We start from the raw sequence: 25405 nt of genomic DNA, 5'->3' as shown, positions 1-25405 counted from the left end.
TAACACTAGACACAGTTTGAAACAGATTTTCAACAATTTCAACAAATTGTTTACTATGTTTCCAGTGACTCGGGTCTTTTAAAAAACATAATCCCAACAACCATTTGCTAAGGTACAACAGTTGTGAATCTATTAAAGTGCTCATATTATGCTCATTTTCAGGTTCATAATTGTATTTAGAGGTTATATCAGAATAGGTTTACATGGTTTAATTTTCAAAAAACACCATATTTATGTTGTACTGCACATTGCTTCAGCTCCTCTTTTCACCCTGTGTGTTGAGCTCTCTGTTTTAGCTACAGAGTGAGACATCTCACTTCTGTTCCATCTTTGTTGGGAGTCGCACATGCTCAGTACCTAGGTAAGGACTACTAGCCAGTCAGAAGCAGAGTATGAGGGCGTGTCCTGACAGTACCTAGGTAAGGACTACTAGCCAGTCAGAAGCAGAGTATGAGGGCGTGCCCTGACAGTACCTAGGTAAGGACTACTAGCCAGTCAGAAGCAGAGTATGAGGGCGTGCCCTGACAGTAGCTAGGTAAGGACTACTAGCCAGTCAGAAGCAGAGTATGAGGGCGTGTCACGCTAGCAGCTAGGCGAGCATTATAACGTGTGTTCCAAAGTGACCACGTTTGTCTCTGAAGTAAAGGCTGGACTACAATAGAGCTGTTTGGAGCAGTTTGTTCTGTTGGAGATGGTAAGTCCCTCTGGGGTGGACTTTGGGCTTTTTTACTTAGTAAACCTATAACGTGCACAAAAAGATATATAACACAATAAAGGAAAGGGAAAAAGCCAAAAAGCACAAGGTTTTTTAAGATTTCGCTCGAGTATCTCAGAGAGGAGAGACTTGTGAACATTGTTTACAATAGGTGGGCAGTATAGACAGCACCCCAGTGGAAGTATGCACCATGCCATCAGCATCGGTGCAACTCCTTGCACAGTCCTACTGTAGTTTAACCACGGACACTGACACTCACCAGGTTCTGAAGCCACAGACATGCCACTTTTGTTGCTGGGCTGCATGTCGATGCGTTCCTTGTTGCTGATGGGAAACCTCTGAAGTAGGCTGCGGATGAAATACAAGGAATTGTGGGAGAGCGGGAGGGGCATGGTGGGCCGGGGTTTCTCTGAACCGTTCTTCTTCCTGAGGGTGAGGGAGCGATTTGGTCCTTTCCTGAGAGAGGGAGAGACATTATCTCATTAAAACACTTGTTATAACTGATTCAAGCGCCAAAAACTGGTGCTGTAAATGGCCTAGTTCTTCTACCCCTTTATGAGACTGAGTGGGTATACATTCGTAAGATTCAAGATTTTATTTATTTATTTGCCATTAGTGCGTACACCAAACAGTCCAGGCACATAATAATTCTTGTGCAGGCTCTTTGAGTCAAGTGAAAAGAGAAAACGCACACCACTAAAATAGAAAGAAATTACCAGGGAAATAAATTAAAATAGAACAAGTTTAGATACTACACAAAAGAGTGCAAAAATGATAATACATTGTGAATATGGTAACTGGAGGATACAACAATGTGGGATATTGCATTTGTAACGACAATAAATACTGCAAACATTGCAGTTAGTGAGGATTATTGCACATTTTAATGACAGTAAATTTACTCATGTCACTTTCAGTCCTAGGTATACTTTCAGCACAATTTCTGAGTGATACTCAGATACTTGATGAACCCAGGTCCTGGTGGAGGAACTTACCCTTTGCTCTTCGAAATGTAACCCAGGGACTGTGCCATTCGATGGATGAAAGCCCTCTCAGTGCTGGACAGGGAGGAGGGAAACTCCATCTCTGCTCAGTCAGGGAAAAGAAAGGGTGAATATTAGGACACTCTACAAGACTCAACCATCATACCTTGCTGCTCACACTGGGACGAGTAGTAGTAGTTGACCAAGCAGAAGAGGTCTGCTTTTATTTTCTGATATAACACAATAAAAAAAAACAAAAAAAAAAAACAGGTGGTACCTTTCTGGTCACTGTAGCGAAACCTCTCCAGGGAGAGGTTCACAGCTATCTTGACTTCTTCATCTATGTGGATTTCTTTGAGGCCTCTGGACTTGGATCCACGTGGCGGTGTGTTCCTGGCAGGTTTCTGTGATGCTGTACCTGCGTTCGACATGATGCACTGCAACACAACAGCAGTTCATCTTACCAGCAGGGACAGCAACAAGTTTTTTGTGTTCACCAAGTTTGGGCAAAACATCAAATGTTCTTTACCTTAAAGTCCTAACCTTTCCAAATGTTATACTATTTATTTACAAATTCCTATGGCTACTTGTGTTAAAGGGGCGCTATGCAGTTTTAGCCATTTCTTCGCTGTTTTCTGGCAGGTTTCTCTATAGCGTCCCCTACAGGTTTCTCTACAGGTTTCTCTATAGCGCTCCCCCTACAGGTTTCTCTATAGCGCTCCCCTACAGGTTTCTCTATAGCGCTCCCCCTACAGGTTTCTCTATAGAGCTCCCCCTACAGGTTTCTCTATAGAGCCCCCCCTACAGGTTTCTCTATAGAGCTCCCCCTACAGGTTTCTCTATAGAGCCCCCCCCTACAGGTTTCTCTATAGAGCTCCCCCTACAGGTTTCTCTATAGAGCTCCCCTACAGGTTTCTCTATAGAGCTCCCCCTACAGGTTTCTCTATAGAGCTCCCCCTACAGGTTTCTCTATAGAGCTCCCCCTACAGGTTTCTCTATAGAGCCCCCCCTACAGGTTTCTCTATAGCGCTCCCCCTACAGGTTTCTCTATAGCGCTCCCCTACAGGTTTCTCCATAGAGCCCCCCTACAGGTTTCTCTATAGCGCTCCCCTACAGGTTTCTCCATAGCGCTCCCCCTACAGGTTTCTCTATAGAGCCCCCCCCTACAGGTTTCTCTATAGAGCTCCCCCTACAGGTTTCTCCATAGCGCTCCCCCTACAGGTTTCTCCATAGAGCTCCCCCTACAGGTTTCTCCATAGAGCTCCCCCTACAGGTTTCTCCATAGAGCTCCCCCTACAGGTTTCTCCATAGCGCTCCCCCTACAGGTTTCTCTATAGAGCCCCCCCCTACAGGTTTCTCTATAGAGCTCCCCCTACAGGTTTCTCCATAGAGCTCCCCCTACATGTTTCTCTATAGAGCTCCCCTACAGCTCCGTTACTAATTTTAGTGTATATGTGGCTTAAAGGCTACATGATAATATTGGGGAACTTGTCTTTTGCAGAGGGGTGATAATTAGCCATGTGAAAAATGTTTTCATAGTAATATTTTGCAAGAGCACAACATAGTGAGAGGGGATAGTTTAGATTCAGCAATGGGACATTACTGTTACTGGTTATATCATAATATTGTGCTATACCTTTAATTACTACTCATCATTTGGGACATTCAGTTTTTGGAAAATAATTTGGGACACTAAACAGCACGCATACCTGCTTTTGGTAACCTTTGTTAAATGACTGTCGATGTTTTGTATTTTTTTAGTAATGTAGTTGCTGGCAGCTAAAATGTAAGACTTGAGACTTGACAGAAAAAAATATAAATGACATTTACTGAATGTGTCTGCGGTACGTGTGAGACTCTGGCTAAGTTAAAATCAACTGGCAATTCAGTGTCATTTCACTCCGCGACATAACGTAAACGAAACTTATATTGGAGACTAGCTAAAGCGTTGTTGTTAGCTAAGATAGCTCAAGAAACCTTTAACATTTTAAAGGGTTCATTAAGTTAGCTTAAGCCTTACAACAAGTGGCTTGTGTTTGTCATTTCACCGGTAACGTTAGCTAAATTACTTCTGTGTTTCGATAAGTTAACGTTACAGTTGACGTTAGCTGAACGGGTGAGAGAAACATTGGGATAAGAAAACGGTAACGTTAGCCAGCTTTATGTCCAATCTTGTCATGAAATTAATTCATGTTGATACTGTACCTTGAATAGTGAAGAGCTTCAGCAGTCCTCTCAAACGAAAAGCATCCTGTCAGGTTAGTGGGATGTCCTCCGTTGAATTGAAAGGTTCCGCGTGTATTTTGCCTGCGTTCGGTTCCGTCCGCAATGGTGCCGCCAACAACCAAAGCACATCCGGTCCGACTCCTTCAGAATAAAATGAGGGCATTATGACAAACCTAACGTGGATGTGAAAACATACAGTATTTTTACTCAAACAGAAATGACGTACATTATCTGTAATATTTGAATTGCAATTAATGTTTGGTACCAACTTGTTTGTTTAAAACCCATGGAACTAAAAGTAGTTCTGGATTACATATTTCTTGAACAATGCAGTGTATATTCTAGGTAACTTTTCATTGTCAGTGCGCGTCAAATTTAGCCTGACATCACCAGACCAAATCTGTATTACTATCTGCCAGAGCAAATAAATCATGAGATCGCAGATTAATTTTGAGTAGTCAAAGTCAGCATGACCGGCTGTACACCTCTGACATTATGAGACAAAAATGATTCAAAGATTAATAGGCTGAAATTAGGACTTCAAAATAAAAGCACAGTCGTATACATCCTGTATGTATAATTGTATGTGCCATTCACTTCTGTTCACTTCAGTAGCATGTTCCCCTGCTACCATGTTTGGTGAGTAATGTCAGTAATTGCCTACATTTTATATTCAATATAGAAAACACATTTACAAACCTACTAGACTTAGGAAATCAATTACTATTAGGGCCAACATGTGAGCCTTTCTCCATGAGGAAATAAATGGTATAACATTGTGAGCAAAATTGAAATTTTGAGCATATCAAACACATGAGTGAAAAAAACAGACTTTTATTAATATTCACATTTTAAGTCAAAACACCATTGAAGCCAAAGTACAACTTGAGATCACCATCTGTACAATCAACAACCAAGAAAACCCGATGAGAATCACAAAGGGAGATCTCACATCCAGATTTAGTCATCTCACGTATGCATGTATATGATATTACCTTGAGAAAATATAACTTTTTTAGACTGTGGGTTGAACTTTCAAGATGTCTAAAACTTCTATGAAAACTGCCTTTGCTTTTTGTTTTCAGCTCTAGTGGCTAGAGATCCCTGTGAGAGTCATTTGTAATGTTTTTGAGAATAACTTATGTTCACAGTAGCGTGACGCAGGTGTAACGCAGTGGTCGTCCATTATGCACTATAGCTCAAGAGTCTGCAAGTTTTCATACCAACCAAACACTAAAGCAGCTAACTATAGTGGATCGGAAGGAATATGATTTAGATTTTCTGGTCTACGAAATCTCAACACGAGTTTAAACCTGTAAACCCTGCAGTCTGCAGGACAGAACAACTTTGAATGACAACACTGCTGAAAACCAGACAAACGTAAATGGGATGTGGCTCGCTTTAAGGCCAAAAACAACAACAATGAATGGAAGCCTGTGGCTAAAAATGTTAAAATTAAACGATTTACTCACTTAAAATGTAATTCTCCTCTTAATGTTTGACAAAATTAAAATGTTAAAATCCAATTTCCATATATGATGTAAAATGCACAATTACTGCCAGAATGAAATAAAATAAGAACTACTTTGACCATGGTTTCAGTGTGCTCTTGAGCACTACCCCGCGACAATAATTAAACTGAATGTGAAATTGACTTTGTATTCTCAAATAGAAGGTGAAAGTAAAATTGCAAACCAGGCTCTTCTATTTGCATTTGAATTGAGATTAACTAATTTCTGATGAAATGGATTTCCCCTCTGGAAGGTGGCCATTGTCATGGTCATTTTCATAGTGGTCAATCTCATAATGGTAAAAGACAAGTTCAGGCCATTATGGAAATCTTCACTTTCATTCGTGACAAACAGGACATCATTTAAATCCAAATACAAGTTTGCAATTGCATTAGGTTGCACACTGTCAACCAATTTCGTTCAATAATTATTTGCATCATGCCATTGTATCAGTCATGTACAGTGGAGTTTACTGACAATTATCGGTCAATGGAATTTTCATTTTAAATTTGCCATTTTTCTGGCCTAAATTATGGATTTCCAAACATCAGTTTGATCTAATGATTTAATCTTAATATTGGCAGCCATAGAATTCCATACCAACAACAAAGTAATGTGAATTTAATGTGACATCAACTTGCAAAGACAAACTCCCAAGACCCAAGTCAATATTCTATTACATTCTACATTCCTGGATAAAATCTTAAGATATATTGGTAATAAAGCCAATAACACTATTAATATCCACCTTTCTTCTGTATCAAAAACTTTTTTTGGGACTCAGTTGGAAGAATGGAGGAAATGAACAACACCTAAATGATTACATCTTAAAAGCAATATATAACATGACAAATCTGATTTACTGGCCAAATTCCCTAAGATATCACAGCCGATTTAGGTTTCACTGTCACCTCATACGATATGTGCTTAAAATCCATTTTTGGTTCTCAAAATGTTTGATCTTCTGCCTTTAAAAGACTAATGTGTTGTCTCCAGCAGATTGAATCATGGATTTAGATATTCAAAGATGTAGAAGTAAAACCTAAAGTTTGGATTCCGCCTCGGACAGATTGAAGACAGTGCTGTTTGTTGGGCGGCAAAGGCAAACTACTCCAGTAAAGCTTATTGGATGTGTTCAATGAGAAATAGGCAACTCCCCACTGTAAATGTGTATTCATGACAAGCAAGGCAAGAAGGAAAAGGGCATGTTTAGTAACACCCTTGCCTAGACTGTAAAGAGAAAAAGTCCTTGAGGCCATAAACAGGATTTATGCTTCTACGGAGGCTCCACGCAGAGCTTTCACTGTAGCCTAAGTGGCCTGAAGTTTATCCTTGTGCATTGGTGTGTGCGTCGATTTCTTTAAGAGAATAGCAGGGCCAGCATGTGTGTGTGCATGGGGAGTGTGTGTAGAGCGAGTGAGCGAGTACTGACTCTGGAGGCATAGAGTCATAGTGAGAGAAACAAAGTGTCTCCCCTGTTCTTTCTGACCACGGTGGGAAATCTATAGCAGGAAAAGTTAACCCTCTCCTTGATTTCATGTTGTTTATGGACAAGGAGAACCAGGAAATGAGTCGGGGAAAATGCAACGCTACCAAGCACCCGGCCGAGCGACGTGCGTCCCCGCGACGTGTAGTTACATTTTTGAGAGGTGCACGTCAGGCTACGCTGTAGGGTCTGTATCTCCACGTACCTACAGAGGTACCCCTGGCGTCGATTTAACGCAGAAGCATAAATTGGTCTATAGTTTGATGCTCTTACAGGAGAGGCACAGCGCTTCATCAGCCATGTCAGTAGTCAAAACATTTCATGATGGCTTCTCTGTCAAATTTAAAATTGAGGAAAGCCTTCGAGGACAGCAGGGGCTCAGAGTCTTTGCTGTGGACTGCCTGGTGACCGTTGGAGCTGCATGGAGCCACATCTGTGAAGAGAAAAGCTCATTTTATTAGGGATGTTTTATTTGTGGGGGTTGTTAAAGGGTAACTTCAACTTTTTTTGTGTCTAAGTGACTGATGGAAACAACAATCTTTGACATTGGTCCAGTATTAAGCAAGATTGCTGCTGTCGGCAGTCAGCGAAACAAGCTACAATGTAAGTTAATAGGGCGATTGTCCAGCTTGTATTTACCTTCACAAAAGTGCTCGTTTTGTCACTGACAGACTCAGATTAATATTCTAAGTCTCTGCAATATTATGGAAAGGATTTCTAAGGAGGTCGATCTTTCTGTTAAAGAGTAAGATCGTTTTTTTAAACATAAAAACATTCAAAATTGCGTTCGCTAAACCCACCAGACTCCATGTAAATAATCAGTAATTTTAGCATCGTAAAATACACTTCATTCAAAGTGGACAGAAACAAAATAAAACTATGAAAAGCCGTTTTGGGTTGTCTTTCCACTTTTCCAATCATCACAACTCTAGTTTACAGATTTACATGTGAAAATATGATGGCTCTTTACGCGCTAAAATTATTTATTTTTTTTAAATGGAGTCTGGTGGGTTTAGCGTTAGCGACCTCGAGCTGTTTCTGGTTAAACAGAAAGGTCTTAAAGCTATAGTGCGTAGTTTCTGTCTCTCCGTTGAGGAATTCTAAGTAATGACAACACCACTGTTGCATCCACATGACACAAGCCTTCTGTAATCACGCACGCACGCCCCCCCCCCACCCTTCCTCCACGCAGTTGCTAGTAGCCAAGGAGGACACGGAGGATTAAAAAAAACACTACGGACCCTTCAGAAGAGAGTTAGGGTTATCAGCACTTTTAGTGGACAAACTTGACGATGCACATTTGCCCCATAGGGTTACAGCCCGGTCTGTGGCTGCCGGTTACAGCGTTCACGCTCAATACTGGACCAATTTCAAAGATTGTTGTTCCTATCACTCACTTACACACAAAAACATGGGGGGGGAAAGGGTCCAAGTTTAAAAAAAAACAACTAATTTAACCTTTAAAAGGTTCAGTAGGTAACTTTTATAATAAAAAAACAGTAGTAAAAGTATTTCAGTTAGTCAAGTTAGCTTAGAAAAATGGAGCAGTCTCAAAGTTAGACATGGTAACCATACAAACCATACCTCTCTCAAAACTGTCTTGCAGTCTTCTGGGTTGAAGTCTTTTAACTTCTTTCTGTAGAAATAGTAATACGAGTGCAATGCTTGTAGTTAAACCATCACCTACAGTGAGGCAGCATGCCAAAGTTGATCATTTTCAAATTGTACATACAGTTTAAAACTGGTCAAAGATCCACTGAAAAACAAAAGTCTGCAATGTTCAGGAATGTCAATTTCACTTTTTGACTGAGGAGTGGTGTTGAGGTTTAAACCTTCCTTCTTTGCTAAAACGTCAGAATCACATGTGGTCTCTATACTAAAAACAACAAGATATGGTTTTTACCTGCTGGCAGTTGGCTCCATTGTCATTTGCTCCTTTCTTCACACAAGACGAGTCCGGGCATTTCTTTCCATTGCCTTTCAAATGTGAATTCTACACCGCAAAGAACAGAAGCTATGAGATGACTGGGATGCAGCAACTCTGTCTCAAGCCACTGACAGATTCTATGTCCCATTTCAGTGGCTGTACCAGTATCAAAACATATTCATCTACAAAAGGGGGGCCCTGCAGCTGAAGTTTGGGAACCACTGTCATAGGGTATATGAAACAGGTGTTTACTGTTTGTTTTTGATATCATTTGGCAACAAAACTGTCAAAACAACATTATACTCATAGCAGGGCTTTTGCGATAACCGTAATTTGCAAAAAATATTGACAGACTTCATTGTGAAGGTCTTGTCTAAATGAGCTTACCATTCATTCATTCAACCTTTATTTAAACTCCAGAGATCATTGAGGGGCGAACCTCATTTACAATGACATTGAGTTATTACAAAAACAACAAAACAACACAAACAAGAATACACCATCATAAGAAAGACAATTAAACTTTAAAACTTTCTGAATTGAAGACAAAATTTGATAAATAAGTTAGCATAATACGGATACAAAACAAAGTATAGTTAGCCAGTGCTAACAAGTGTTAGCTGCAGATTATTTTTCATGTTTGTGAATAGTGCTGCTTTTCCATTGGTCGAACCAATGATAAGATGATGGTAGCTTCACAGAGTAGGAAGAATTTAGCCAATGTTTTCCACAGTCTAGCAAACATGTCAATATTAACGGTTAGTAACATGTAGCCAAACTGGGAAATGCTGCTGTTACATAGTGGTGAACTGTCTTTTCTGACCTGGTTGAGCTCCTGCTGGCTCGCCTGGCCCAGAGCCTTCTGCTGCTTGTGTTTCGCCCAGCCGTCTCCTGGAAACGCATCAGCACCTGTGAGGCGGCGGGATTTTGACCTAAAAGATGTAAGAAGAAGAAAAATAAACGTGGATATTTTCTATTCTACATCGATACGATGGTGGTCAACTGATGGTGGCCCAGAAGGTAATGCCTTTAACTTCTGTTGGAGCGTCATTATGATACTAGTCTGGCATTGCCAGACCCTCCTCCACAGCACTGCGGAGGAGGGTCTGCCTAGTCAACACAGCATTCCTTGATGGGAGAAGGTGCTCTGGTTTATTGGCATTTCTTTAAACCAATCACAATCATCTTGGGCGGCGCTAAGCGCCGGACGGAGCAACGGTGCCTCTGCTAAATAGCCTTGCCTCACCAAATGTCAGAAAATGAAGCAAGAATTTATAGTTTGTAAAACTAAAGACATTGTGGGTCAAAAACAAATTGACGTGGGCCTGTACCACAAGGCAAGATCAGTGAAATAGCCAGCTGTCTTTTGGCTTAGCTCAGATTTTCCAGTATCACAGAGATTTACTTCTAACCGAAATAGATCACCATGGCAACCAGGATCAGATCAAAATCTGTCAAAGTAATGAAGAGCAATAGATATTTTTATAAATCAATAGAATCACTTTGCTGTTCCAGGTGGCTTTGCATTTCAACTCTGGTTTTAAAACGGAGCTTCTAACACACAATGAAAGATTAGAACGCCATTTAAATTACGTTTCCTTTGATTCCTGAGAGTGTGTGAATGATGCAAAGTGGTAAGTGGAAATAAAAACTTAACCCTGGGTTGTCTTTAATCAGAAAAGAATCCACACAATGTTAATCATCTCATCAGATAGACCTTATCAGGCTCTCTGCTCTGGCTGCAGACACAGTTGATCCATCTCATTTCATATTAAGTACTTGATTCATGGTAGGGATAATGTTTGTAACTAAAGTCTACCTCTTTCACATGAACATGCTCATAGCCAAAATTGTTGAAACCATTAGTGTCTACGAAAGGGGAGCCCTGCAAAAAAATAAATAAATGGATACAGCATAGTTTCGGGATATTTTCCGTGCCAATACTGTATTGATACACGTACGCCAAGTTCAGGTTTTTTTTTAAGATGATTTGTTTGCCATTGTAAGCCTTTATTTGAAAGGACAGCTTATGGCGTTTTTCCATTACATGGTACCTGCTCGACTCGTGCGTCCATTTTCCATTGCAGCTTTTAGTACCGCCGTCATAGCGGCGCTGCAGTAAACTGCCATGACCTAACGCCACACCCACACCCACACACACAGGAAGGTGTGTTGTTGTTGCCACAGCCAGAAGACACATTTAGTTTCAAATGAAGCTGGAGGCAGCAAAAAACAGTACACCCCCGTCTGTCACTTTCACGTCACCTTTTGGCATCGCCTCAGCTCGCTTGGAACGACGACGGAGGTGGTACTAAAAAAGTACTTGTTAGCAGGTACCAGGGACTATTTTTCGTAGTGTAAAACCAAAAAAGGCAAGTAGAGTCGAGGCGAGTCGAGCAGGTACCACGTAATGGAAAAACAACTAATGAAAACCCCAAATTCAGTATCTCAGAAAATTAGAATATTGTGACAAGGTTCAATATTGAAGACACCTGGTGCCACACTCTAATCAGCTGATTAACTCAAAACACCTGCAAAGGCCTTTAAATGGTCTCTCAGTCTAGTTCTGTAGGCTACACAATCATGGGGAAGACTGCTGACTGGACAGCTGTCCAGAAGACGACCACTGACACTTTGCACAAGGAGGGCAAGGCACAAAAGGTCATTGCTAAAGAGGCTGGCTGTTCACAGAGCTTTGTGTCCAAGCACATTAATATAGAGGCAAAGGGAAGGAAAAGCTGTGGTAGAAAAAAGTGTACAAGCAATAGGGATAACTGCCCCCTGGAGAGGATTGTGAAACAAAACCCATTACAAAATGTGGGGGGGATTCACAAAGAGTGGACTGCAGCTGGAGTCAGTGCTTCAAGAACCACCACGCACAGACGTAAGCAAGACATGGGTTTCAGCTGTCCCATTCCTTGTGTCAAGCCACTCTTGAACAAGACACAGCGTCAGAAGCGTCTCGCCTGGGCTAAAGACAAAAAGGACTGGACTGCTGCTGAGTGGTCCAAAGTTATGTTCTCTGATGAAAGTACATTTTGTATTTCCTTTGGAAATCAAGGTCCCAGAGTCTGGAGGAAGAGAGGAGAGGCACAGAATCCACGTTGCTTGAAGTCCAGTGTAAAGTTTCCACAGTCAGTGATGGTTTGGGGTGCCATGTCATCTGCTGGTGTTGGTCCACTGTGTTTTCTGAGGTCCAGGGTCAACGCAGCCGTCTACCAGGAAGTTTTAGAGCACTTTATGCTTCCTGCTGCTGACCAACTTTACGGCGATGCAGATTTCATTTTCCAACAGGACTTGGCACCTGCACACAGTGCCAAAGCTACCAGTACCTGGTTTAAGGACCATGGTATCCCTGTTCTTAATTGGCCAGCAAACTCGCCTGACCTTAACCCTATAGAAAATCTATGGGGTATTGTGAAGAGGAAGATGCGACACAGCAGACCCAACAATGCAGAAGAGCTGAAGGCCACTATCAGAGCAACCTGGGCTCTCATAACACCTGAGCAGTGCCACAGACTGATCCACTCCATGCCACGCCACATTGCTGCAGTAATTCAGGCAAAAGGAGCCCCAACTAAGTATTGAGTGCTGTACATGCTCATACTTTTCAGTTGGCCAACATTTCTAAAAATCCTTTTTTTGTATCGGTCTTAAGTAATATTCTAATTTTCTGAGATACTGAATTTGGGGTTTTCATTAGTTGTCAGTTCTAATCATCAAAAGTAAAAGAAATAAACACTTGAAATATATCAGTCTGTGTGGAATGAATGTATACATTATACAAGTTTCACTTTTTGAATGGAATTACTGAAATAAATCAACTTTTTCATGATATTCTAATTATATGACCAGCACCTGTATATTGCAGAATACTGCAATATGTTTAACATCCCAATCATGTTGTATTGTGGGGCCTCTGGTGGTTCCCACCCCTAAAGCTCAGTAGAGCTGCGAATGTATCGTGATTTTATTTTTTTTGCGACGATTTTTAAAATCGATTCTTTTTCTTCTTTTTTTTTTTACCAATAATTGGCCTAAATATTTTCTGTTTCTACGGTACTGCGGAAGGCAACTACATCATGTCAGCAATACTCAATGTTGTCAAATCGCTAAACTTCTAGAATCCCAATACATGAAAATGTATAATCGGCGCCCATGTATCATGAAAGAACTGAATTGGGACCAAAGCATATCGTCCCAGCCCTAAGGATTAGAGATCATTTTCTATCAAGAATTGGCCTTTATTACAAAAAAACAGAAGCTCCTGCCATCACTTGAGAAGTGGTGGTTGAGTGTTCCTGACGACTGATGAAGTGTCTTTACCGAGCGTTGTCTGAAGGTTTGCCTGAAGTGTTGCCGTTGTTTGCAAAGTCCTCGTCGCTGTCTGTCGACTCGCCTTTCAGCCTGCTGATCCATTCTCGCAGCGGTCTGTACAGGTGGAGCAGGAAGTGTGCCATCAGTACCACTCAATTACTATAATGAAACTAAATCACATTTTTCATAACATACACAAACTTAAAAAGTCAACAACATTGAGGCAGCCACATAATGATCTTTTAGATTTAACCCATTTTATAGGGACCTTTGGAGGCATTGGTAGGTGCATTGTTGAACTAATCGGAAGGTTCGTAGTTCAATCCCCGGCTCAGAGCAAGGCACTGAACCCCAAACCACTCCTGATGAGCAGGTTGGCACCTTGCTTGGCATCCTAGCCCTTGGGGATTTTTACCATTGCTCATTGAAAAGAAAGCAGAGGAGCTGTAACTACGCCTAACCAGACAACACTAAATTCTGGACCTGTGTTATGATTATGTTAGTCTCGCTTTGCCAGACCATCCACACGCTGCGGAGCGGAGGAGGGTCTGACTAGTCTACACAACATTCCTGGATAGGAGAAAAAACGTGCTCTGGTTTATTGGCATTTCTTTAAACCAATCACAATCGTCATGGGCGGCGCCAAGATCCTCACGGAGCCGCTGTAAAATAGTCGTGCAACAGAAAACTCAGATTGGACAGATAGTCTAGCTAGCTGTCTGGATTTACCCTGCAGAGATCTGAGGAGCAGTTAACCATAGTCCTCATGAAATCCACCAGAGTTTAGAACGGCAACACAAAGACAGCGGAAGGAAGCGGACATCGGTGAAAATACATGCATCCGGCAGAATTTCCTGCGGCACCGGAGCAATCCCAGAAGTGGAACGTCAAGGATATAGACTATGTTTCTGTTAAAGGATGATGTCTATGCCGCTGATGATGACGATTGGGTTTAGGGTGACAGAGATGTTGATCATGTACTCAACATGTCCGGTCAATATGCACTTTGTTGTGTGTATTTAATTTAACGCGACAATAATGAGTTAGTGCAAATTCCTTTTAATGAAACTTAAGTTTTTGACGCACGATTCATCCATGCACCTTCTATGATTTGGGCTTTGGGCCGCTCGGTAGTTTGCGGTGCAGCAGAAACACTGTGGATTGCTGGAAGAAACAAAGGTCCTTGACCAGAAATGCATAGAGAAAAGGGACTTTTGGGCCTTTTTTAAAGATAGGACAGCTGAAGACAGAAAAGGGGGGAGAGAGAGGGGGATGACATGCAGCAAAGGGCTGTAAGTCGGAATTGAACCGGGGCCACTGCGGTAAGGACTGAGCCTTAGTACATGGGGCGCACGGTCAACCAGGTGAGCTGCCCATCCACAAAACTAAAGTTATTTGCGTGTACTGTCGATGTGAACAGAGTACCTCCAGTCTCAAATACCACTTGAGCAGTAAAAAGTATCCCTTTTGAAGAACATTTGGAACAGAAAAAAAATGTGTGATTAATCGTGACTTAACTACGGACAATCATAGGATAATTCACGATTAAACATTGAAATCGATTAACAGCCCTAGTATATATTTTATAGTTTTGCCACTAGTTTCCTCGGCTTTTCTTTTCTATAGACGTTTTTGCTGCTGTGGTTTGTAAACTGGAAAATGTTTAAGTTGGATACTAGTGACTGTTGTTGGACTTCCAGCCTACTGGTATTCAGGACACCCCCCACATCTCCCTCTGTACTGTATGTCTGTTTTTTCATGTTTTTTATGCGTTGCTGTAAAACCAATTGCCCTCCAGAGACAAAAATAAAATTGAAAGTTGATGATAAGGTGTCTATTTCCTTATTGAAAAAAATATGAATGGATAACTCAATGATGAATTACAACCTTCTACTACACGCACCTTATGAATGGAATGGCCATGAAAAACCTGTTGGGGGCAAGTCCAAGTTTAGACTTTGGGGTCATGTCGTTCCTGTGACATGGCAGCTTCTCAATAGGAAACCATTCAATGTTCTACAAGAAGAGAAGAAGAAGACTTTAAACCTTTCTATGAACTACAAAAAGCTGGAAATCAATGAGTATGTTTACATGCATGTTTAAATATTCCACTATTATTCTGAATATAACAATATTCCGAATTTGATACAGGTCATGTAAACAGCATATTCCGTTTGGATATCTCGAATAAGGCTTTTTTCTGAATTTAGCATTTTCCGATTAAGATGTGTGATAATCTGGTATTATTCAGGTTTTAGAGGCATTCTTTGGACATGTATAAAGTGCATTCGGAATATGCGTCTCAAGGTTTTTACTGCAGTTTGCAACAGTTAAGGGCCAGTTTACGGCCTGTTTACGGCTTACAGTCAGCTCTGTGCGTTGCTATGGTTGTTGTACACAAACCAACCAGCCAACAGTTCAAGTTAGTCTGGTTTGCGGTAGAGATGCATGCTTAAAAGAAAAGAAACACAGCTACTTTTAAACATTATTAAAGACATGGATATCAACAGGTTTTAGGATATGAGCACACATCCTTACCGACCTTTTCAAGAAGCTGGCTGAAGGAATTAAAAAGAGGGACACTGAGTTTGCACGGTCCAAAGTTACATTTAACCGGGAATATTTATTAAACTGCTTAGTCGGAACGTTGTCTCGAAATGATGTGCATGTAAACGCAGTCAGTGTGATGATTACATGTGGAAAAAAAGGAATTCCTACCCTGATCTCTTTCCTTGTTTTGGGGTTGAACTTGGTATCCTTTGACACTCCTGGTATGATGTAGAGCCGCACCACCTGGTCAGTGATTTTCTGCTCTATGTACATGTCTTTGCAGATGCGATTCTTGATGTCGAAGCCCGTCTCCTCCAACACCTGGAAAAACACCCATTCATTTTTGAACTACGAACGCCAAGCATGAATTATACATGGCTTGGAATGCTTACACTTTGCAGTTGAACAGCAAAGAACAGGAGACTCACTTCACGAACTGCACAGTCATGAGGTGCTTCATCCTCGTTAACTTTCCCCTTCGGAAAGCCCCAGCCTGACTTTGCAAGGTAGCCCTGAACGAGCAGCGCCTGAAGAGAAAACATTCACCCGTTAGCTGCATCGTGTGTGGTGCTTACCTCAACGCACTACGCTGGGGAAGAGTGTAGGTTTCCCCCCAGTGTATTGCAAGCCTGGAGGACCACCGGGCCTGATGAGTTGCCCCTCATCAGGCCTAAGCCACTGGGGATTTTTTAAACCACAGTTCCAGCGGGGTGGCTGGGTTGGAAACGTAGACATAGTCATATACTCGATACTTTAGAGGCAGTTCGGTCGGTGCCTAAAAAGTATTGATTACTTAACCTTCCTGTTGTCCTCAGGTCAAATGTGACTAGGGCTGAACGATTAATTGCATTTGCGATAATATCGCGATATGTTAAGACGCGATTTCCTAATCGCAAAGGCTGCGATTTGGTCACGTGACTCGCACGAGCAAATCAGTCTGCACCCGCAGAGAAAGCATCAACTTAGCACGCTAAAGCTACGCCGTACCTTGAGCAGATTTCTGTCATTCAAACAACTCTGAGTTGTAGTTTAAAACTTTTACAGCCATTTTAATAAAATGAAGGGTTTTATTCGGGCTCGAGTCCATACATGCAGTTAATGGATACAGGCACGCAGAACTGAAGGCTCGGTTAGCAACCATTAGCTCTGATTAGCGGTTAGCTCCAGTTAGCTAGCTCCGTTATAAAGATATGGAGTGGAGGAGAGGGGTAACAACCAGACTCTGATAAATGACGTTCGGGGAGCTTTCACAGCAGCGTGGCTGCGTTGTTTCAACGGTTTTATTAGTACAGTTAATCCCACAACAAGACCAGCAGCAGCATGCTACTGCTAACGTAACGATAGCCTCTCTGTCTCGGAGTACAATGTTGACGCTGTCATGCACACGGCACGCAACTTCATGAAGGGAGGGGGGGGGTCTGGAGGCAGCTCCTCTGTGTGCGCTGTAAAAAAAAATACATCGTTGTATATACTGTATATACTATATTTTTACTTATTTAACTGTCTAGTAAAGTTCAAAGACTGTTTAAAAAGTGCAATCCACATGTTTACATACATGTATTACAGTGAATAATAATCTAAATACTACTAAGTGTGGTAAAGCCACATATTTGTTTTTATATTTCTGTAATCTTCCCTTTAGTTTGTGTGATTATTAGACTTTCATATGAATGTTTCCACCAGGCGGTCAGTACTCAGTATACTACTGGGACTGAAGTAGTTCAATAAAAGATATCATTCATATAAATTCATGCATCACCTGATTTCATCATCACATCCAGGCCTGGCCTCCAGGAAAGAACAGTTAGTTTAATCTATCTAATCTTGTCTTGTTCATACTATACAATGATTTATTGCTTGTCTTTGTTGAATAATACAGAAGACAAAGAGCTTAAAAATAAAAAATAAAAAAATTGCATATTGAATCGCAATATTTTAGAAAAAAAAAATCGCAATTAGATTATTTTCAAAAATCGTTCAAGCCCTAAATTTGACCCATTTCAAAAAAATTCTATATCAGAAATTTGGGTTTCTTTGAACCTAAATTTTCAAAAGAAATAACGTGGATGGCTCCCTACAACGCTCTTCACAAGTTTTATTCAATTTCATAGCATTTCAAATTTTTTTTTATATAAAAATGTTGAAAAAAGTGACAAAAATGTCGGGAAAAGCTTCAAAAACGTGGGGAAAAAACAACACAAAAAACAACACAAAAAACGTCAACATGTGCAGAAAAAAACATTGGGGAAAAAGTGACAAAAACATAGGTGGCACAAAAGTGTTGAAAAAGACGTCCAAAACGTTGAAAAATAACACATACATATATATATATATATATATATATATATAAAAAAAACAACTTTTTCTTTTAGTTCAGTTACATTTTGGTTCAAATTAATTTGGTCACAATTGTTATTGTGGGTTAATGGTTAGACGGTTAATCATTAACATCCAGATTATAAACACTGTCAGGTTTTGCTTCAGTGTATGAGTTACAAAAAAACAGCAACTCACGTTTTCTAGTGCTTCATCGAGAATGATCGCTCCATAAGTAGGCACACCCATCTTGTACTCCTTCCACTGTTCCAGGATTTTCTGAACATCCTCTCCGTGAGGCAACAGAAACGGACAGTGATGGAAAAGTTTGCAGCTGTCAAGGGAAAAAACGTCTAAAAGACGTCCAATGTGAGCAGCACATTTGGCTTTTTGCTCCGAGGATGAGCCCAAAGAGGTGCCAAGAAAAAAAGATATGCATTTAAGAGGTTCAAAAAAGTGCTAATTTGTAATATGTGCAGTGCAGTACAGTGGATATGAAAGATCCGTCTCTCTTTCAGTTAAGGGGTCCTTGGCTTAAAAAACATTGAAGACCCCTGGCTTAAAGCATTTAAACACAGTTTTGTGCTGGAGTTTGCAACATACCAAAATCTTAATTTTAATTGAAAGATGTTCATTTTCACTGTAAAAGCCTGTCGGTTCCAAATATCTGTTATTGGTTAGATTTAACTACTAATAATGGGTATCAGCCTTGATAAACCAGTATTGGTCGATCCCTAGAAACATGTATAGACATGCATCTTTAAAAAATAAAAATAAAAAAGACGAATAATGTTGATTAATCCGAATAAATTCATTTAAAAAATGACAAGGCAATTAAAAGCTATAGTGTGTAGTTTCTGTCTCCCCCATGAGGAATTCTAAGTAATGACAACAACACTGTTAGCGCGTCCACATGATACAAGCCTTCCGTGATCGCACACGCACCCCCACCCCTCCCTCCTCCACGCAGTTGCTAGTAGCCAAGGAGGACACATGATGGAAACATAAAAAAACATGGACTCTTCAGAAGAGGTCATTATCGTCATTTGAGCTTCTGCGCGGGAAAGTCGCCGGACGCCACAATCTTCTGAACATAGTCATACCGAGTGTAAGAGCCAAAGCTAACCAATGGTCATTTTGAGTTTTTTGTATTTACTAATGTTTAAGTTTCTATATTATTATAGTTATTTGATGTTGACGTACATTGTATTCAACTATGATCGTTGTTACAGATCTAATTTACTCTAGTTCTATGGTCGAGCTATTGCGCAGGTGCCTTTTGTTTTGCTAGAGGAGGAGTGTTTTTTGGGGTCAGCGGTAGCTGCGGGGCAAAATGGTTTTTTGACCGTAAAAAGTAATGTAAAGTTTGTAACGAAGGTCGGAAAGTTGGAACAGCATGTTGGACGTTTTCAATGTGGATTTCTGTCTGAGAGAAGCTCGGGGAAATGTTTGGATGAAAACAGAGGACTTTGGCTGTACAGGAAAGTTCGCTAATGAATTCACAAAACGCAACGCGCTGATGTCTATTCTGTAAGTACCTGTCCGCAAACTTAACTAAAGGATTGGAAATAAAGAACGAAATTGTGCCTACCGCTAACAGAAGTGGATTTATTACAAGATTTCATTTTGCCACTACACTGAGAAATCCAGAGAGTTGTGTGGATGGAGTCTTAGTCTTAATTAGCTTTGTAGCAACTCATTTGGCAATGGCTTGAATGTAACGGATGTTCATTATGATCAAAAAGGTACGCACTTAAGCTTTTAACACCATCATCATTCACATGTATGTGAGGACGTGAATGTAATGTAATGTAAGGATATCTGCTTTGGCGAAGTCTCTTATCCCACAGTGAGGAGCCCCCGGAGTGTTCTGCATGCAGAAGTCCAGGTAGAACCAGTGGGCCAGCTCAATCTGGAAGCACACCCGGATAGCGTTGTCCCGCTCCTCGCTGGGGATGTGCAGGATGAACCGGCTGGAGAGACACAGGAGAGATGGGATGGGAGAAGGGGTTAGCGGCTTAGCGCAGCTACGCCATGAAGAAGAACGGGATGCGAGTGGGCAAGGTTGGCAAACTACACTTTGTGTTGTGCTCGTGTACCGACGCGGTTGTGGAGTTAATGAATTACTCATGCTAAGAACAAATAATCTGAAAAAGATGTAGCCCTTACTAGGAATTTGCCTTGGTTGATGGTGCATACATTCAAAACATATTTAAACAATAATATGCAATAAACAAACATACATTACATATAACATTAAGAAAAAAAAAGAAAAAGAAGAAAAAAAGAGGCTGTATGGATTAGTGCAGGATGTGCACAAATGTAGAGGGGTGTGCAAAAGCTCAGGATATATGGAATCAGCAGAGGACAGGATGTAGGACTGGATTCAACGTCAGTGGGGGTCCGGGGCCTTGTTGGTGAGGCTTACTGCTGAGGGGAAGAAACTGTTTTTGTGTTGTGAGGTTTTGGTCCTGATGGACCGCAGCCTCCTGCCAGGGAGGGGTTCAAACTAGGCCTGCACGACTCGGGGGAAAATATGAATCACAATTTTTTTTGCTTAGAATTGATATCACGATTCTCTGCCACGATTTCTTTCTCATGGAAGTGTAATGTTTATTTCACACATGAACCATGACAAAACAAAACAAACTGGCAGTACCAAACATAGATTTATTTTTGGCACCTATAGCACATTGATCATCACCACGAGCCTGTAAACATAGAGGCTTCAATGAGTAAAGAAAATATAGTACATACTGGCCATTTAAGTACAGCAGGCTACCAAAAATAGTGACATATAACACATAGAACTAAATATGGCCCTGATACAGGCTCTATCTGGACTCCTTCAACATGTCTTTACATCATTAAAACATGTCAATCAACATGCTGCAGCTACAGCTACAGTCTCTAGAGAAATGGAGTTTGTCAATTGCCAATTTAAGTACACAATCAAAAACAGAATGATTTCTTAGCACACTCTTTAACTGCTAGTCTTTCATCTCTTCAGCTCTCCTATCAAAATAAAGGCTGAAAATGCCCAAAAAAGAAATCAAAATCATTTAAAAATTAAATCGCGAACAGGGGTGAATCGAGATCGCGATTTTATAACGATTATTCGTGCAGGCCTAGTTCAAACTAGTCTCGCATTTGCAGACCTTCCTCCACAGCGCTGCAGAGGGTCTGGCCAGTCCGGCATGGGAGAAAAACGTGCTCTGGTTTATTGGCATTTCTTTAAACCAAATCACAATCGTCTTGGGCGGGGCTACGCGCCGGACAGAGCCACGGTGCCTCTGCTAAATAGTCTCGGGAAGGAACTTGTTTTGCTGGAACATGTGTACGTTCAAAGGTTGTTTTAGTCGTGCAACAGAAAACTCTGATTGGACAGATAGTCTAGCTAGCTGTCTGGATTTACCCTGCAGAGATCTGGGGTCCGTTACAGAGAGCAGGTTTAGTGAAAACTCTGAGTTTGTTAACCCTGAGATGAGGGAAACTCTGGGTTTTCTGTTTCAGAAAGAGAGGGAACTTAACCTCAGAGTCAGTTACTATGGTATACAGGTGTTGAAATTAATCAAATAATCGATGCATCGAATCGTGGACGTGGACGATGCTGCATCAATAATCGGCCGGGCCATAATCGATTATTTCTCTTTACAATTTAATGTAGGCCTAACAACCTTTCTGTTGACATATTCTGGTATGTTTTGCACATTCAGGAAGTGCCATGTGCTCAGTGCTGTAGTTTTATGTATCCAGTTTATTTAGTATTAGAGCACTGCAGAATGTTTGGTTTTTGAAGCTTGAAAAGCTACGAATTAAATATCCTACATGGCTTTAATAAAAAAATGTATTTGACGCATCGAGATATCGAATCGAAGACATGATAATCGTTCGGGTTAAACGATTAATCGTGAAGAGTGCGATTAATCAAATGTGCAATATTTAGTTGAATGTTTGGTGTTAACATTTGGTTTAACATTAGGGCTGCACAAGTAATTGCAAATGTATCGAAATCGCAATATGGACTAGTGCAATATCCAAATCGCGGGTGGGGCACAATATTTGTTAAATGCAAAATATGTGTCAAACCATTCTGAATGAAGTATTGTGGTGCTGCCGAGACATCCCAGCCTACAAACCGTATCCAACAGACTAAGTCCTCGCACAAATCACACTATAATCAATTTCATTTTAATATTTTTCAATGAAAATGATACAAAACTATATAAATAAATAAATAATAATAAATATAATATTTAAAATGTTAAATAGGGCTGCACGATATGAGGAAAATGTCTTATTGCGATTACTTTGACTGATATTGCGATTGCGATATGACTCACGATACTGGATGGGGATGATCAGTTTTGTATCATTCTCATTTTCATTGAAAGAGAATGATACAAAACTGATCATCCCCTCCAATATCGTGAGTCATATCGCAATCGCAATATCAGTCAAAGTAATCGCAATAAGACATTTTCCTCATATCGTGCAGCCCTATTTAACATTTTAAATATTATATTTACTGTTAGAGTTAAATGCTGGAATAATGTTACATAGCACAGATTGTATAAAGAAATGTCCTATTTTCATTGGCTTTTTCATTTATTTTGTATTACTTTTATTTAACATGATCGTAGAAGGTGCAATATGTAGCTAAAAAAAATAATAATCACATTCGAATCGTAATCGCAATACCTGGCAGAAAAATCGCAATTAGATCTCCCCCCCCCCCAAAAAAAAAATCGTTCAGCCCTAATAATCTCTCTTCAAATTGTGAGACAAGTGAAGATTCACACTCCTATATATCATTTTATATTTTATAAATGTTATATCCCATCCCTTTATTTAACCTCTGAACTATTTTTATGCCTTAGATTCTCATTTTCTACTTTGTGTGATATTCTTATTTTTTTTTTAAATGTATCCAGAATTGTTGGTGGGAGCCTGAGATCTAAGATTTCCATCGCCAACGACTCTCTCTGTAACTGTTTTGCATATGACAACACATAAAGAACTTGAAACCATCACTATGACTTCAATGCTGAAACAAGAATAGAAATGAATTAACACCACGACAGTGTCAACAAAAACTGAACATAGAGGCATCACAAACATAAACTATGGCAAGCCAGTTGGATTGGCAAGTATTATTGCACAGGTACTACCGTGTACCTAACCAAATGGACACTGGGGTAGGGCTGGGCAATATGGAGGAAATACAATATCACAATATTCTTGACCAAATACTAGGGCTGTGCAATTAATCAAAATGTAATCGTGATTATGATTTCGGCTCCCAATGATCACAAAAACTGAATAAGCGAGAAAAAACATTTAGCTTATTACGTTTCGCAAGTAAACTCTTATTTTCTCGTGTTCTAAATGAAAAAATAAAGTTTCAATAGGAAAAGTATTAAGGCAAATTTCACAGTTTTTTACTGTTGATTTATTTAACTTTTTCCTACTGTTTTTTAAGTTCAATAATTGCCCTACCAAATACCACAATGTCGATATTACGGCAATGTTGTAGGGTTGACAATTGGTGCTTTAACAAAATATTAACACAATGAGATTTTAGATAAATAATTATGCATAATGTGGATATAATGACTAAGCGGGTAAAAGGCAAAATAGTATAACAACTACACTGGAAAACTTTTCCCCGTAAATATACAGTTATATACTGGCAGCAGCTTCGCCAGTAAACTACTGTATATTTACAGTAAGCATACAGTTTTTTAAATTTTAAGGTATTTTACTGTAAATAGACAGTTTCTTACTGTATTATTTTAATGTACAGTAATATACTGGCTGCAGTATAATTCCCTCCTTTTCCTTTATTTTCCCAAGATGCACTGGTATTAACAGTAAATGTAATCTGTAACATTCGCAGATAGTGCTGTAATATTATTATTATTTCCTCCCAGAATGCATTGCCATTTACAGTATGATCCTGTATAACTATAACACAGTAAAATACTGTGAGATTATAGCTGTAAATTCACAACAAAGGTTTACAGTGTAGAACAGTCTGGTAAGTTCAGACAATGACATCACTTTAATTACTGTAATGCAGCCTTTAAAACCAGGAAAAGACAACACTTGTGTGTCATATCACGATATCCAAAAAGTAAGACGACATCTAGTCATATATCAATGTCGATATAATATCAATATATTGCCCAGCCCTACACTTGGGGTGCATGTGTTATTTGGTTTTGTGCGAACACAAAAGCAGTCAAAACGGTTACTATGTCTATTAAGTTCTTGGTAAAAGAAAATGTGTAGCTGCCTCTTTCATGTTTGTTTGTTTATAACTGTACATTTGATGGTACTTTATGGTCCTGACCCTAAACTATGTGTCGTCGGACATTTCTGTAATTAGAAACTTGAAATGGTTTAAAAAGCACTTTTGGCCACTGCATGCCCTTTACAGTTTGCTGTGTACAGTCTGTGGGTAACATTAACGTTCAGCATTTCATCCAGCTAAATGCGTTTAGCATGAAAGCACCATGCAACAAACACGGCTCAACAGCATGTGAGCTTATAACTACACAGTAGTAGTGTACAGTGCACACAGCGATAGTTTTTTCTGCTTACCAGAAATTACAGTTAAGTCCGTTTTTAAGAATGCACTTCAATGCCTCATGGACAAATAAACGACGATGGCAAAAGTCGGCAAAACGTCCAGTTAACGTTACCTGCATAGGTCGTCCAGTACGCCGGATGGGATCTCCACTCTTTTGGTTTCCATATTGGTTGAAAACATCCCAACTCTATCTCAGAGCACGCAGGTGCAAAAGCCATAAGAGCAGCAAGCTAACGTTACACGCATTTTGACCTCAGTGGTTCCCCAGCTTAACATTAGCTAAAGAAAAGTGGCTAGTAACAAAATAACTCCTCTTGTTCCTCCACAAGGAACTGAGCGGCGTCTGTTGTTCTTCGTCGTCTTTGAGTTTTAATGGCGGTTCGCAAACCAGCTTATTGTTGCATTACCGCCACCTGCTGGACTGGAGTGTGGCGCAGTTCCTTTTTTTGTGGAGCAAAAAGATTAGTGGACTACGGAAGAGGATTAGGGCCCTATGATGACAAATGTATTTCAGTCTATGGTTCTGATTTAAAAGTCAGAATTTTGAGTTTGAAAGTCAGAAATCTTTTTTTTTTTTTTTTAAAGATAATTTTTTCGGGCATTTTAGGCCTTTATTTCCATAGGACAGATGAAGACATGAAAGGGGGTTTAATCTCAGAATTCTGGCGTTTTTGTTTAGACTTTAAAAAAAAACTCAGAATTCTAACTTTAAACTTAGTTTGGTTAGCAGAAACACACAAAAAAACCATCAAACAAACCAAAAGATTTCTAAATTTTCT

General features: G+C 40.2%; 2 protein-coding genes across 3 annotated transcripts in view; both read right to left on the bottom strand.

The window, feature by feature from the left end:
* The window catches only part of ythdc2 (YTH domain containing 2), a 59112-nt gene extending 55061 nt beyond the window's left edge, over nucleotides 1-4051 (bottom strand). For both annotated transcript variants that reach the window (XM_078271045.1, XM_078271046.1), the window contains exons 1-4: nucleotides 3904-4051; nucleotides 1976-2135; nucleotides 1711-1801; nucleotides 975-1171 (exon numbers count right to left, since the gene is read on the bottom strand). In XM_078271045.1, coding sequence (XP_078127171.1) covers nucleotides 975-1171; nucleotides 1711-1801; nucleotides 1976-2129 — 442 coding nt within the window. In that variant the 5' untranslated portion in view covers nucleotides 2130-2135; nucleotides 3904-4051. The remainder of the gene's footprint in view (nucleotides 1-974; nucleotides 1172-1710; nucleotides 1802-1975; nucleotides 2136-3903) is intronic.
* Nucleotides 4052-4742: 691 nt separating this feature from the next.
* On the bottom strand, nucleotides 4743-25001 carry dcp2 (decapping mRNA 2). Its single transcript, XM_078271381.1, has 11 exons — nucleotides 24739-25001; nucleotides 19853-20004; nucleotides 18230-18357; nucleotides 16144-16242; nucleotides 15884-16036; nucleotides 15069-15181; nucleotides 13175-13279; nucleotides 9672-9780; nucleotides 8825-8914; nucleotides 8506-8557; nucleotides 4743-7354 (listed from the first exon to the last, which is right to left on the bottom strand). The coding sequence occupies exons 1-11, from the start codon at nucleotides 24804-24806 to the stop codon at nucleotides 7224-7226; spliced, it is 1200 nt and encodes a 399-aa protein (XP_078127507.1). The 5' UTR covers nucleotides 24807-25001; the 3' UTR covers nucleotides 4743-7223.
* Between the last annotated feature and the right edge of the window lie 404 nt (nucleotides 25002-25405).

The sequence above is a fragment of the Sander vitreus genome, chromosome 16 (genome assembly GCF_031162955.1).
Source record: "Sander vitreus isolate 19-12246 chromosome 16, sanVit1, whole genome shotgun sequence".
Lineage (NCBI taxonomy): Eukaryota > Metazoa > Chordata > Actinopteri > Perciformes > Percidae > Sander > Sander vitreus.
The sequence above is the reverse complement of the archived record's forward strand: the minus strand, read 5'-3'. Positions and strand labels throughout refer to the sequence as shown.